Source organism: Anas acuta, chromosome 9 (assembly GCF_963932015.1).
Source record: "Anas acuta chromosome 9, bAnaAcu1.1, whole genome shotgun sequence".
NCBI classification, from domain to species: Eukaryota; Metazoa; Chordata; class Aves; order Anseriformes; family Anatidae; genus Anas; species Anas acuta.
The window spans coordinates 6,408,993-6,425,015 of NC_088987.1; the positions used below are offsets into that span (position 1 = coordinate 6,408,993).

At 34.6% G+C, this 16,023-nt stretch overlaps 1 protein-coding gene across 13 annotated transcripts in view; it reads left to right on the forward strand.

Moving 5' to 3' along the window:
• NAALADL2 (N-acetylated alpha-linked acidic dipeptidase like 2) overlaps positions 1-16,023 on the forward strand; it is a 430,872-nt gene that overhangs the window by 324,146 nt on the left and 90,703 nt on the right. For all 13 annotated transcript variants that reach the window (XR_011099258.1, XM_068691739.1, XM_068691746.1 and 10 more), the window contains 2 exons: positions 2,090-2,295; positions 4,369-4,488. Coding sequence is in view for 12 of the 13 variants with exons in the window: in XM_068691739.1 (XP_068547840.1) it covers positions 2,090-2,295; positions 4,369-4,488 (326 nt within the window). In the remaining variant the exon portion in view is untranslated. The remainder of the gene's footprint in view (positions 1-2,089; positions 2,296-4,368; positions 4,489-16,023) is intronic.

Consider the following 16,023-nt stretch of genomic DNA (forward strand, 5'->3'; position numbering starts at 1 on the left):
CTTTTCCCATAGTCACTTGCTTCAGGGTATTGTGTCTATTCAAGAGAGAGATGTGCAAAGATGAAGAATTTCAAAGGCGGCACCAGCTGTTATGTTATACTCCATTTCATTTAGCTGGTGTCTCCTACAGTAAGTTGCTGTTTGTAGCTTTTTCCATTAAAATGTCCTATACTATTTTTCATAAGGTCTCTTAACATTTCCCTTCATACTCACTATTCACAAGCTGAAGAGATTTAATAAGGGGCAAGAGTTGTTCTGGTCTGATCACCCTGCACTTGCTCTAATAATTCAGAATCCCTTAAGGACTTTCTATTCATTTCTGTTCCCAATTGCTTAACATTAAGGAAGTTTAAGATCCTGTGACTTTTCACCATCACTGCAATCTATGATTGAACTTCTCATGATGCAACAAACAAGTCTAATTATATATTAGATTACATTTTGTTACATTTTGTACAGTTAGATTTATATTTTGCGTATTTGCTCTAAAGAAACAAATTTTCATTTACATACCTATACACTCCTCTCCCCCTCAAGCAGTTGACTGAAAATATTACAGATACATAGCAGCTCCCCTATTAGTAAAGCATTTTCAATACCATATAAAACAACATCACCATGTATTTTGTTGAACAAAACCAGTAAAAGTTCAATATCATCAAGAATTGTTTTATAATCAAAGGATATTAGTGTTCAGTTAAAGAAATCTTTCCAGGCAGCAGTCACTGCAAAAAGTCCCCATGGAGTAGATATTTAATTTTATAATCAGTATAAAGTGAGGATATTTTGCCACCTCCCTGTATTGCTACAGTCCAGTGTACTGACATCAGTGAAGAATGAATTCTTTTGGATAGAGAACTAACAGGAAACCAAAACTCTGTATAGTCCTTGGAACCCATGTGACATCCGAAGGTTGTTGCTGATCTGGCATCACTTAATAACTGTTCTCCTGTTCTCTGTCAATGTCCTGAAATATGGAAAGCGTGCCTTTGAAAGTCTAGTTCTATATCAGAACACACCCAATAGGCAATCCTTCAAAGAGGTTCCCATCATGAATTCATTTCATACACATCTAATAGCTGAATAAGTCATTCAGCAGAACTCTGTGTAGACTTCTTGAAACACGTCAGTCACGCTAGTAGTTCATGTCATTTCATACCACATCATCTTTTCAGAATAAAAGATGGTTCTTTACACTTGAGAGTCAGTATTTGGATATTGTTTGAAGCTTTGAGAGATGAAGATTTCATTTAATTTCTCTGAATGAGATTTGTTTTGTTCTGTTTTTCCTCTGAATAACTGTATACATGTTCTTTATTTCAGATTGAAACCTAATGCCTTTCATTTTATAAAATACTTTCTTCCAGTATCATCAAAGTTGCTAGGTCTGACTTACCTTTCTATATCATTCATTATCTTTATTCCTCTGTCGTGTCTCTTCTCTAAACCTGCAGTCCAGGTCTTTTCAATGTCACCTTACCTGGAAGTCTAAGCCCAGATATCTAACCATTCTGGTTACCAGCTTCTCAACTGCTGTTTCTGCAATGTCTTTTTTGAGATAGGGTGGTGAGCACTGAACACAGTCTTCCAGGTGAGGGAGTGCAAATACTCTATGCATTTTCTCCATGTTTCTCGTTGTACTACCACATCTTTTGTTTTCTTTCTTTTTTTTTTTTTTTGGACACTAATATGTATTTAAGGTAGTGTTTCTTGGTTATTTATTTGATTTTTTTTTTTTCAAGAACACTCTAATAAAGCATGGAACTTTTATTAGGTTATCTATATGAAGTCCTGGCTGGGGAGACTAGTAAGCAAAACAGTGAAGGAGAGGGCACAGAGATGAAATTAGGAAAGTATAGATACTTATTAGTTCATTTTTAAGTGTTATTCACAGTTTTATATGTTTATATTGTACAATTGTCTTGCACGTGATCGTATAAACTTCTGTTGACAGCATTTTGTTGTATTAATGACATTACAGACTACTAATAAAATTCATCCTTTGTAATTATTTTTTTTTAATGTTAGTATCCAGAAGTAAGATTTTCTCTTTTTGGTGTTGTTTTTTTATTTCTTCTTTATTTTTCAGACAGATATGTCCTAATTGGTAGTCATCACAGCAGTTTGAATACTTCCAGTGGGCAAGAATGGGCCAGTAGTACAGCTATCATTACAGCATTTATACAGGCTTTGATGTTGAAGGTCAAGAGAGGCTGGCGACCTGACCGGACCATTGTTTTCTGCTCCTGGGGCGGAACGTCATTTGGGAACATCGGTTCATATGAATGGGCAGAGGTATAACAATTTCAGAAGGAAGCATTGTAGTAATTATTATGTTTGTTGAAAACATAGAAGCAGTATGAAATTACCATATAGAAGTTAACTGGTCTGTGACAGCTGTCTGTGTACATTCACATACTCCATAACATCTGTAGAGAGGCAGTTCCTGTGGAACAGAGCATGTGTGATAATGGAGTGGAAAGTTGTTCCAAGAGCACTGGAAGTTGCTCAGTGGTTATACACAGCACTTTGTGAGCGGAGTCTCCTCACTGCTTCGGCAGAGGAATGTAAAGGAGGACATTGCCAGAGTTTGGGGGGGAAAAAAACCTCTAAAATGATCCACGTATCTAGGTCTGTCTGGGATGGAGTTAACTTCCCCACAGCATCCCACATGGTGCTGTGCTTTGCACTGGTAACTGGAAGGGTGTTGGTGGCACCCCAGTCCCGTGGCAGTGCTGGCACAGTGTCCAGGCTGGGTCTCCAGCCCCACCAAGCCACGAGGTGGGCAAGAGGTGGGGAGAGGATGTCGCTGGCACAGCTGAGCTAAACCAAGCAAGGAGACAGGCCATGCCATACGGCATCATGCTCAGCAATGAAAGCTGGGGAAGGGGAGGAGAAGGGGGGGCCCGCACTATGATGGCATCAGTCTTCCTGAGCAACTGCGGCCTGTAGTGAGGCCCTGCTTGCCACAAAGTGGCCGCGTGTCGCTTGCTGATGGGAAGTAGAGAATAACAGTTTTCTCATTTTGCTTGTTCATGGCCTTGGGTTTTTCCTTCATTAAGCTGCTCCTATCTTGAACCTAAAATATTTGTTCTTCTTTCCCTCCATCTCCCTCCTGGCCGTGCTGTGCCGAGAAGGGCTTTGAGCATGCAGCCATGTGGCACTCAGCTGCCTGTCAGCGTTAGGCCACAGCGCTAGGCCCAGGAGTGCCTCAGAGGGAGGCTGCTTGGAGGTTCAGCAGTTACTTACTAATTTCTAATTGATAGACTTAGTGCTGGGAGAGCTGAGTCACGAGCACCCTGAATAAAAGGAGGAGAACCATATCATGGTTTACATTAATTACATAAACATTTCAGTGTCCCGTGGCTACTGCTGTTTCACTTTTCATGTATTTGTGCTGAAAAGCTACAGTCCAATATAGACAATTCCTTGTGCTCTTTTCCATTCAGCAGAATAGAAGTCAGCTCAGTGAATGAAAATGCCTTGTTGATCATATATAATTGCAGTGGACTTCAGTTGATAAATTAAAGGAATAACTAACAGACAGGTTCATGGCTGCTGAATTAAAACAGTAGATAAAATGAAGAGTTAATTTCTTTTTATCATGCATGAGAAGCAACTAGCTCTCATTTGAAGCTTCCTACATCATCATACTTCCAACATGATTATTCTTCAAAAACAAGAAGGGGTGAAAAAATCAAATTGAAAAGATCCAGGCTGCAAGCAAAATCTGTTTAGTTCCACTTCAAGTCGGCTTTACATCAGATGTAATTGCGTTACACCCCTTCTGTTCAATATGAAGAGCCACTTCATGCAAAAAGTACCTCATTACTGAGAAGGCAAGGGGGATTTTTTTAAAAAGAGATAATAATTGAAACAGTTTGTACATACTATTTTCATAGTCTAAGACATAATAAAATGACAACACTTGGAAAGTTATGCAATTTAAATCTGAATTTGGTCTCTAAAAATTACAGTGCATTTAACTCTTGATAATGATCTCTTTTGAAGTTTGTCTTCTGTCAGGCATAAATGTAAAAGGCCTTCACGTTGTTTCACAGTATGTAATGTTTTCATTTTTGGCCTTACAAGTGTAGTCATTTTTAATTCCTCCTAGGCCTGTTTGCATTTTGTTGAGACGATGTGTGAAATGGAATTATAACTTCTGCTATAGAAAGAAATAACTCTTAAGATATCCTTTGAAGTTCTTAACAGCATATTGTAAAAAGCAGTAGTTAAGTAATACTTAGGGATTCACAAAGGACAAAAACACAGAGTGCAGTCTTTCCATAGAAGGAAAGGAAATAACAAAACAAATCTTCATTATAACTGTGTGTATTAATAACCATCGATCTGTTCCTGTTCTAGGATCTCAAGAGAGTTCTTCAAAGAAATGTTGTGGCTTATGTTAGCCTCCATAATCCAGTCAGAGGCAACTCAACTTTACATCCTATTGCATCTCCTTCTCTTCAGCAACTGACAGCAGAGGTTAGAAATATTTTATGTCATGTATGGTTTATGAGGTTACATGGATAGTCCCCTATATATTGGTTGATTTTAAACAATTACAGATGTAGGTTTTTCTGTTTAAGTATTTTAACTTTGCTAATACACATGAACTGTTTTTACTAAATAAGCATGTTAAACTTTCTGTAGAAAAAATGACAAGGTGTATTAAGAGGTTGTAAAGGATAATTTACTTCAACTGTTCATTATACCAAGTCTCATCACACTTGCATGCCCTTCAGCTTTTACACCTTTTTGCAGCTTTGAAGTAGCATATTCTATAATGATTACAAGAAATCAGATTTTTCTTTTCCTAATCTGAACTGTCCAGACTGTTTCTCAAAATGCATTTAAACCTGTGTATTTACCAGACGTAAAGTGAAATTCGGGGGAGAGTATTACCCTTACTATAATAAATACTGTCTAAAGTATGTATGTCAGGTTCACAGCTCGCACCTTTGTAACGTGTCTACAGTCAGGATATTCCATAGTTCTGCTCATGTAAGTGCATGTAGGCTTAAAACTAATGATGTTATTATCATTTCTGAGTTTTTGATGCATTTATTAATACTTAAGATGAAGTGGAAATAGTGTAAGATACATACTGGATGATGAAAACAGTTTAAAATAGAGTGCATAAAATGGATTTAAATTTGACTTTCATCAAGTATGAGTTTTAGGGTGTTATTTTTCCATAAATTTACCAAGCTAATTTTCATTAGGCTATTCTGATGTTTCTTTGACTTGCCTCTGAAAACATCTGGTACTAAACACTGCTTAAAGTATCATCTTGAATTAAATAGAGCTTAAGACTGATCTTGCTTGACATTTTCTGTCCAACTAAGTTAGTAAAATGGTATTGGTCAAATTGCTTCTTAGCAATATTTTAAGCACTTCTGTACAGTGATTAGATGATAATTTCCTCATGGAAAGGATCTGGTTTATTCTGTGTAAGTATTGTGAAAAGTGCAATGAAAAATTGTTTCTTTTCAGGAAACAAAAAAAAAAAAAGATTTTTATTTGTGGAAATGTGTTTATACTGTTATATATGTATGTCTCCAGGTGTACTGGATATGTCAGTCACAATCTTAGTACACATTTTAGCTACAGTGTTTGCAAAAGATACTCTCCTCACAGGTGGCTAGCCTTTTGCTATCCTATAATTTCTGCAGCCCTGACTCCCAGAAAACAGGTATTTGCAATTTTACAGGAATAAATATATTACATTAGCTCCTTGACCTACTTCTTTTATACTAATTTTGTTTCTTTGAATTCAGAATACAATCCATGATGATGATTTGAAAATTGTAAACTGTCTGGAGCTGTGCAGGAGAGAATTTCTTTATAATTTATCTGTCTATCACTTTATTAAGATTTGATTCTTTTTTTCTAATAAAGACGATAGTGAGTGTATTAAAGCCATGCCCTCTATTCTGGAAAGAAAGGAAAGGAAATCTCTTTTCCATTTCCACTTTAATTCTGTGGTGCATTTGGATGTGATGTTTGAATATTTTATAATTCTTGTAATGGCATTTGTGTACTATCCAGAAGTGCGGACACAATGTCTCTTTGGAGTCCTACTTCGTACCAGTGAATTGGTTAGTGTTTAGTCAAACATGACTAGAGCTTCATTTTTTTTTCGTCTAGTAAACACCCTCCATCTTATCTCTGATTCTTTAATGGGTAAGGCTGTGTTGTTGAGAATATATCTGTTCTGCATGTTTAACCTGAAGCCCCATTTAATAAGGACAAAATGCATGCAAGGTAATCTGTATACTGTTGTTGTTTGTAGGCTAATATTATATGTAATTAATGCAACTGTCATACTGTTTGTGACATTGAAAAGATTTATATGAATTATTGCTTCCAAATGCTGGCCAGAATTCTGAATTCATGCCAAATATTATGTCAGTGATGGAACAGCCCAGCAAAGATCATCATTTGTTCCCAAGGGTACTCACAGTTGGATCAAATAAAGAATACTGATATTACTTCCAGCACTTGCCAAGATAACAATGCAATTATAGATTTACCTCAAAATTCTGATTGTCATAGGATGTGCAAATGTTATAAGATTTGTCATTTTGGAGGTCATATCATCTTGAAGGAAATATATCCATTTACATGAGGCTCTTGTTAAAGATGCAGGTTCTAAAGAAATGCTTAAAAAGTCCATCAAGAAACAAATATCATTCTAATTTGTATTTAGTAATACATCATAACAGTAATTCTCCGTACATAAGTATATTAGAATAGAAATGCAGATGAAAAACACATTTAGAATTAACAATATCAATCTGTTTTAAAATGAAAAGGGAAAGTAGACCATATTGTTTGGTTAGATAGAAATCTTCTGTAATTTTTGGATTTGTGGAAGATACCTCAGTGTACCTTTGGATTCTGTGGTAAAACTCATACTTCCATTTTCAGACTTGCAGAGCCAGCTTGCATTGTTTCTCCTATTCTTTAACAGTATTACTAGTATTGCAACACAGTTTTGATGATCAAGATTTTTAATGAAATTATGGACACTCCATCTTAGTATAACAAAAGGAGAATGTAGTTCTAGGGATAATTAATACTTGCTACAAAAGCCTACAAATACAAGTACTAGAATTAAAGGGAAAACAATGAAAGACAGTAGCTTTTCCTGTGAAAGAAAGCTGGAGTGAAAACTGCACTAAATGCAGAGTACTCAGTGAATGCAACAAGGACCATACCTTCCAGAAAACTGTGGGGAAATAGCAAACTGACACGCAAATGCATACAAGAGTGTTAATTCTCTGTATTATGTGCGTGTGGATTTTCTAAAACCTAATTTTGGACACTTCACAAGCTTTCTGATCACTGCATATTCGAAAACACTTTCTCTTTTAATTTCTGAAAATTTGTAGGAAAAGTTAGGAAGACATTTTAGATGAAATGTCATTTGTATGAATGGTATAGACTTACCGATAAAAAGAGAAGTAAGGAACCTGGTAAGTCAGGTACTATGAGATCCAGTGGTCAGTTAGAGAGTAGAGTAAGTGCTTGCATAATTAACAGAAACAATGACTTCTTAAATATACTTTATGCAAAGGGATTACGTCTTTATTTTAGTGGTGGGTTTTAAAAGGGAGCTACATAAGCAGTCTGCAAATAATAATTTTATGTGCCTTTCACTGGGATTCTGGTTGAAACACCAAATTACATGAAGAAGCTAATTTAAATATTTGGATTAATTAAGCAAAGAGGAATTCAAACAATTGTGAGACCTTGACATATTTAATCCAAATCTTTTTTATATGACTATGCTAATTAGTGTCCACATTAACAAGAGGGAAATTCTGCCAAGTTATATTTTTGCCTACTATTATTTTCTATGGAAAATGATTGTCAATTCACTTGCTCAGTTAGTGAATCACCATTTGTTGGCAGTATGTCATTGGTAAATTAAGTTTGTTTTTTGCTGGCATTCATTCTGTGTAAATAAGGCCATTAATGATTTTTTTTCTATAATTAACATTTCACAAGTAAAAATTTATTATGAAACATATTTATTTCTATTTACTTATAACTGATTATATGACCACTGCTGATCAGACTCCAGATCTGCCATTATTTGTGAAACCAAGAAAATTTACTGCTCCTTGAGCCATTTAATGCTACAGAATTAAGTAATTTCTATATCAGAAATTTAAAAATGTCTGTCAGACACACACAGCAAATCTAGTTGTTGTGTATGTGTCATTTCACCCACCATGACTTTCTGAATTCATAACAAGCCAGCTTTGATCAGTGCTTGGTCATTCAGTTATACATTAGGTGGAATTGTATTCCAAATAAACTTCAGTAACAAAGTTGAATGGTTTAGAAATCACCTTATAATTATAGCAATTATTATATTTTGGTTACACACCGCAGTTGTTTTTTTTTTTTTTTTAGTACCTAGGGGCCTTTATATCTTAACTTTGAAAATTTGTCACTTAAAGCACATGTTTAATACGTCTTTAAGTGTTGGTGCACTTATATTTCTTATATGTAAAAAAAAACACTGTTCCTTTTAAGGCTACTAATTGAATTTCTATATCTATTCTGTTGGCATAACTATATAATAAGTATCTAAAACTTGGGAGACAAATTTTAAAAACTAACAGGTGTAGTGTCAGTCACCCAAAGGAAAAAAATACATATATTAAAGGTTAAGAGATTAGGCATCTTTGTAGGCATCTTTGAGGAATGTTTCAGAAGTTTTTGATCGCCAAACCTTGCATGCAAAACGGTGGTAATTAGTGATTCAAAATTGTGGAAGAAGAGGGAAAAAACATTCCATATCCATCTACAGGTGACATAGCTTTAATAATCATAAACTTCAACTTGAATAATTGTAGGGAATCCTCATTTATTGTTTTTTCATGCCCTATTGATCTGTTTGCTTAACTGCCAAAACTTTCTGGTGGTTGTGTCCTGTTCACTGTGGAAAAAATACTAAATAGGGCTAGAATGGAGCTTTTCAGGACATTTCGTAATTGGAATTACCACAAAATTTCAGAACTAATTTCAAGCCAGTCAACTATATGCAAAAAGTCTCTCTCTATCTGAATCATTCACAAGGTTCTAATCTGTAACACACATTTAATCACATTTTCATTTAACAAGTCAAAGAAACGTAATTCCCATAATGTTACTTCTCCTGTCTTTAAATGCATACATAATTTTACTTCATTGAATACAACAGGGAAAAAATGTACAGCGTGTTTTTTTTTTAAATGAGAATACTCACATTTTTCATTGAAAAGTTTTATTTTAAAAAGCTGAACATCAGGTTCTAAGTTATTCCTATTGATTTTTTTTTAATAGGCTTTTGAGCTGTCCTAGATAATTGTTGTTTTTCATGTTTAAATGGAAAAAAATATTTATTAACAATAATAAAAAAAAACCTCTTGGTTTGTGTGAATAGAAATATAGCTGGTCTTCCTGCTGTTTCATTGTCTGTGATGGTAAAGGAAGGAATGCTCTACATTACGTCTAACCAGAATTCTTAGGATTACCTACCAGCTTTGATAAATCCAGTTAGACTCTGGAATTCAAAAATATGTCCAAACATTTGTTGAAAAGTTAATGTTAATTTATCCATGTTTTCTACCACTAATAGTTATTTAACAAATATCTGTTCTGAAATTCAGTAATACTTGAATAGCTTTTAAAACGTCTCTAATGAAACAGATGTCAAATATATTTTTTAAAATCCTGTAAGTGTAACATGTTCATAATTCATACTTTTCTAACAAATTAAGGAGTTTGAAACTCAGTTGAAAAGTAGGCATTTAAGCTACTAGGGGGCATACTAAATGTTAATACACAATACTAGAATTTTTGTTCTTTCAAAGGGGCACTAGGGTGAGTGGAAAATCTTTTTTAAAAAGTACAAGTCATTTTAACTCTGAAATCGTAAAGCTAGAGTCTACCAAGTAATAATTTCAGAACAAAACAGAAGGTAATATTATATGGAAGAGACTGGATGTGGAAGCCATTGTGTATGAACTCCATGATAGTATCACATTTTTAGGTATCTGTCTTTCATACCAAAAAATGTAATTTGATCTTAGATTCATTATTTTAGAAAAGCTTGTCCTGTATGATACATTTTATTGTTTGCATTGTGTATGCCACATTTGGTCTGCTTATCAAGCTTTGTGTAATGAGTAGATTTTTATATAAAACAAACAGCAGTAGTTATTTACAGTTGTCACTCACAACATTTAATTAAATCCAAACACCACAAAAGTATCATAAATCACATTTATATAATACCTTTAAGTAAGGTTATGAAACAGTTGTATGTGTAGCTGAAATGGCTATGAACGTTTGGAAGTGATGGTGCTTTGGAACCAATTACATTGTTGTAGATATTTCAGGGCTCTGGGGAATTTGGGGGGAAAAAATCATGTAGAGTTGTTTTCTCCCTGTGAATTAATGGATTATTGCTGTAAATTAAATACAGAGGTGAACAGTTTTTGTTTTTGTTGGCTTGTTTTTATTCTTTCTCTAAAATAAATGAGAATTTTATTTTTACCAATTCTAGACATAAGTAACCTAATGTGTGTAATTAATGTTTGGATTGTATTTTTCAATTCAATTTGGTGATTAGTGCGTATCATAGGCCTTCTCTGCATGTGGTTTGTATCTCAGTAAATTTCTCATTAAATAAATAGATCAAGCTTAAAGATATTTACTCTTTTCCTTCTGTAACCAATTTCCCTTCTTAAGAGTCTCTTTAAAAAAAAAAATAGGCCTGGTGTTCATCTTGAGTGGAGGACTGAGCAACTTCACCTTTGCTGAGCTGACACACTTCCATGAACTATCATGAATGTATCAAATTAATACCTTAGCTAGATGTGCTCCTCAGTGCAGTAGGATTTTATTGTTGATGGTGGTAATATGGTGATGTTTTTGTTTGTTTGTTTTTTTATCTGAGCTGCACTCCAATTTAATGGGCATTTCAAACACAAGAGTCAGTGGGTCATTTTTTGTGGCTCATCCAGTTTTTTAGATAATCTAAAGACATTTTGTCCTTATCTAATAACTATTATTGTCAGTCAACACCAGTTGACTGCAGTGGATTCTAGACAGATCTGTGATGAGTAAGGATTTCTTTCATTTACAAATTTTTACTTGCCACTTCATATTATTCTCAAGGTCAGAGAAGAAGAGAGCCATTAGTATCTCAGTCAGGTTCAAGATGAGGAAATAGTACTTCTTATAAATTACTATCCAATCCACTTTCTATTTTATTATTATTATTATTATTGCTGCTGGTATGATTAGTTGTGATGGGTAGAAGATGAATAAGGTAGCCTCAGGAAAACTCCCAAATGATCAAATTCATTCTGATATTAACATAAAGGAAAGTGGATACATAAATCCCTAAAGTTTTTGATTTAAGCAAGAAAATTATACACTTTACACACTGAATATCTGCTTCAGAGAATTGATACATCTTCCTCAAAGTCAGTGTGAATTTTAGTAGTTCATCAACTTGATTTTTATTTTATTTTATTTTATTTTGCCAAATGTTGCCACTTGAGCAGTTGCTAGTTGCCACTGGTCTTCAACTTAGTGTCTTACAGTGAGTTAAATTGGCAAAAAAATGTGTGTAGAGAGGAAATGAGAATCATAAGCCAGAAGAAGAAGAAGAAAAAAAAGTATTTCACTTTTATTTGTTGTAATCTTGTATTGCTCTTAGAAACAGTATCTTGATTTGTTATCCTTTGATTTAATGCCTCTTCACAGCACAGTAGAGTATTTGGAAAATATCTCTGTAACTGAAGCAGCTGACTAGCAAGTGGATCTGGAACCAAAGCATTTTAATAAACTCAACTTGAACTGAGGTCTTGCTTCTATTCTGGTAGAATCCTGAGCATCTCTACTCGTCTGCTTATTCTGGAGTTCCCAAAGTAGGCCTGCTGATGCATGAGTTTGATGCTCTAGTATTTAATCCCACATTTAAAAGAAAGTGGTATATAAATAATCATGTCTATGATCATTTCTTCCTTCTAACATCCTGTACTTCCCTAGCAGAGAAGCACATCTACTATACAGCCCTACTCCATGCAGATTTTGCCTTAGGCCCTGGTGCTTATAGTAAGTAATGCTATAGCTTGAGGCAAAATATTCTTATAACTTGACTTAAAGCCTACCTATGACCTTTTAAAAAGAGATCTGTGACAGTATTTGAAAGGAATAGAGCTCATACATGACCTTTAATTGGGACAATGTGTTTATGCTCTGCAAAGGACACACACTGCCTTGAGCTTCAGCGTAAATATTTTGGTCCGCATTCTGATTTTCTGCACACTAAGAGAAATTTTATGAGGACTGGTGCAGCTATACTGATGTAAAAGTGGGATAATACGTGAGAGAGCCATTAGCTTTTCCTGTTAGTACAGAATTCTGGATTTCCAATGGAGTTGAATTTTTTCCCCCAAATACTCTCTGACATAGAGCCTTCTTTTTGAGATACACACACATACATATGTAAGTAATGTATAAAGTATATATGAAGTAATATATATATATATTACTTCAGTGAGTATTGTATTTGGTGAATAGTTGCTTAGGTAAAAGAATTAAATCCCATTACTGTTGAGTGAAATATCCTCCAATGAATCTAATTTTGCTGAAGGAGTATGAAGGAAAATGCAAAAATACACAAGGAGCATCTACATCTTTAATTTATTCAGACAGCGCAAACTCAGGCCCTAAGATTCTTCCAGAAATTCTGAAAACCTGCTGTAGTAGAGTAAATCATCACAGCACATGTTCTCATGTTATTCTGGAAGAATTCGTATTTGTCTTTGTGGCTGTTTCAGCAGCCATGCTTTCTTGCAGCAGCAGAGCCATTAATTCCTTGCCGAAAAAAATCTGCCTAGGATATTCTCCTTGTAAATTGCAGAGCCAGCTATATCAGTTATATTAGCATGATGATTTCCTTTGGCCTTTAAAAAGTTTGCCTGTATCAACATTTCTAACTGTATGAACTCAGATCTGTATGAGTTTTCCCTTGATGTGTGTTGTTCCTTCCCCCCGTGTTTCCCACTGAGCCCAAGCCCAACCAGGATCTTTTAGAATTTGATGAAATCCTCGTCAGAGTTTTCATCAGTGTTATCATTCAAGGCCTGGGACTAGAGCTTGTTAATTAGTCAGAGCTCCCTCTGGATCACTGCTTTTGCATCATGCATTAATATTTTAAGGTTGTCTTGGGTCTCCTCCATCAGAGTATTTAATTTTAAAACAAATTGATAGCTTGCATACTTTTAGTATCAATGATGTGATAGTTCCAAATGAGTACAAGATCTGGGTCTTTATGGCACTTCAAATGCAAAGGGGATTTTCAGAGAAACAGGTAAAGAATGGTGTTAAACTTCATTTACTTTGGTTGGAGATACTTTCTGATTGGTCTTCATAAAGAAGACAGCTGCCAGAGCAGCCCTGTATTTGAGAAATTCATGAAAACCACGAAACCTGGGGCTTCTGCACTGATGGCATATGAAAAGCTCTGAACTTCAGAGTTCTGAGCTTGTGTGACCCTGTGGATAGAACAGAGTATACTCGGAGTCAATCAAGAGGTTATTTTCAACTCCCAGCTCTGCTCCTAACCTGCTTTTTGCTGCTGCACAATTCATTTCACATCTCTGAACCATAGTAAAAGCAGACTGCTTCTCAGAGGTACTGACACATCAATAGTCAGTGGAAGACTCAGGGACTTTTTTTGCCTTTGCAAACCGGGTGTTTGATAACATTACTGGATTCAGATAGGTTCTGGATGTTAAGGTCTGACCAGTTTTGGCCTATAAAGCCAACTAGGACAGACTGGCTTTTGATTATGTACTATCTTTAGACAGAGTATAGAATTTAAATATCCACAGAATTTTTGGGAAAGTATTTTTCAATAATAGATAAGTTTATTCATAAACATTTTGCAATTGGGGCAAATAGTCAAATATGTTGGCTATTCAGTCTGCTTTAAATACCGAGTCAAAAAAGTCATTTTCTGTAGTGAAGTTATATGTACACTGCTAATTATTTATGTAGTCTTCAGACTTAAAAGTGTATAGCATTTGCTCTGTGGGTATTGATATGGTGTGTATTTTTACATAGGGGACATCTACTTATTTCTGAGCTAGTACTTCATGCATCTCTTGCAAGTAGAAATCTCCTTCAAACCAGTAGCGCCAGTTATTATTTCTTTGTGTGTGAGAGATTTAGCTCCAAAATGTGCTTTTAAATGTACTTTGTGAATAGAACCTCCTTACGAGTTATGTTGTAGTGAACTATGATTAATACCAGACAGAAATCTGTTTGTGCATTGAACTAGTAAATACTGAAAATTAAGAGCTGATTCTCTTTATTTTTAACCTGTAATTCTGCTGTAGGCATACAAGAGGAAGGAGGTCCTAGAATCTCTTGATCTAAACAATACTAACACTAAATAATAGTGCAAACTGTGTTAAGAATTTGGTGCTTTGGCTACTTGTCTCTTAAAATGGTAGTCTCAGGTTAAGATAAATAGAAAAAAAAAAATTCAACCTCAAGGTGAGTTTTGGGTTAGTTTATACTAAATTTTGTAGCAGCATTTTTCAGATTACCTAATAAGAAATAATAAAAATTAGAGAAAGCAATATAGTTTTATTGTTGTGTTTGTTTTTTTTTTTAACCAGTCATTGCATTTTTAAGTTTGCACAACATCTGTAATTGGAAGTTATTAAAGAGCTGATGGCAGTCTTTAGGGGAATTGAAGAAGGAGATAGCTGAAGTAATTTTTCTGTAGGGTCTCCAGATCCCGTAAAGCAACAGAGCCCTGAGTACCAGAAGTGAATTGTATGCTATATGAATGATATGAACTGGATATGAGCAATATGAACTGAAATATGGAGGCTAAAGATGTTCCAGGTGCTAAAAGTGTACTAAAGCTGAATCTGCATGACAAAGGAGAAGTACAATGACATGTATAAGTGTAGATTGATTAATAAAGGATAGCATAAGCATCAGAAACTGGAAAATAAATCCATATAGATTTGAATGTGAACTATAAAGCACTATTTTAACGTTGAAAGAGAGTACTTTGGAAATGATGGATTATTTAGTCTCTTAGTGTCTTTAGATGAAGATTGACTTTTTTCCTCTATATACATGTAATTGTGTTTGGCTTCAGACCCGCAAATCTTAAATTACTTCAGAAACAATATTATTAAATACAGCTATGTTCTCGCATAGTAAGACTGATTACTATTAAGTACCAACCATACCAACAACCAGTAAAATGAAAATCATGTCCTGAAGCTTCCAGTCTATTATTTGTATTTTGAAAATGTTTGTGCATATATGTGTGTGTGTATACATGTATATACATGCATGATTTTGTGTCTATGAATAGCACTTCTGAGCATAGGGAAATTGTACGAATCTGTAAAGTTATTTGCGTACGCGATTACAACAGAGGAGAGGCCAGAGTTGCAAATTGTGTAAGATGTAATGCAGAGAAAAGATTTAGTATTTAGGAATAAAGAAACTCACGTTTATGTGATTCAATAGCTTTAGTCCATTAATAAATATTGGGTTGTGAAGTAAATCTTTTTCCACATTACTGACTAGAATTTGTACTTCTGAACCTTCATGTAGATGCTGTAATGTTTACTATTCTCAAAAATCTGTATATGTGGCTTTCTTTACTTTGTCTTCCTGTCCTGATAAGAGTGAAAAGCTGTAAATTGCATTTTACTTTATGTCAATTTATTTTTGCAATGTGTACAATGTAAACATTTCTCTCCTATACTGTGCATTCATTGTTTCAGAAAGTTTGGTTTAATTTCTGGAAAAGTAACTTCTGAAGGTAACTGCAGAATTAAAACCTGAAACATAATTTAATCTGTGCTTTTCTTAGATTATGTTGATCGTTAGACACTATCAGTTTTCAGCATTTCTGGGATTTGTTTGCTTATGAAACAGTAGTCATATATCCTTGGAAATTTTTAGACA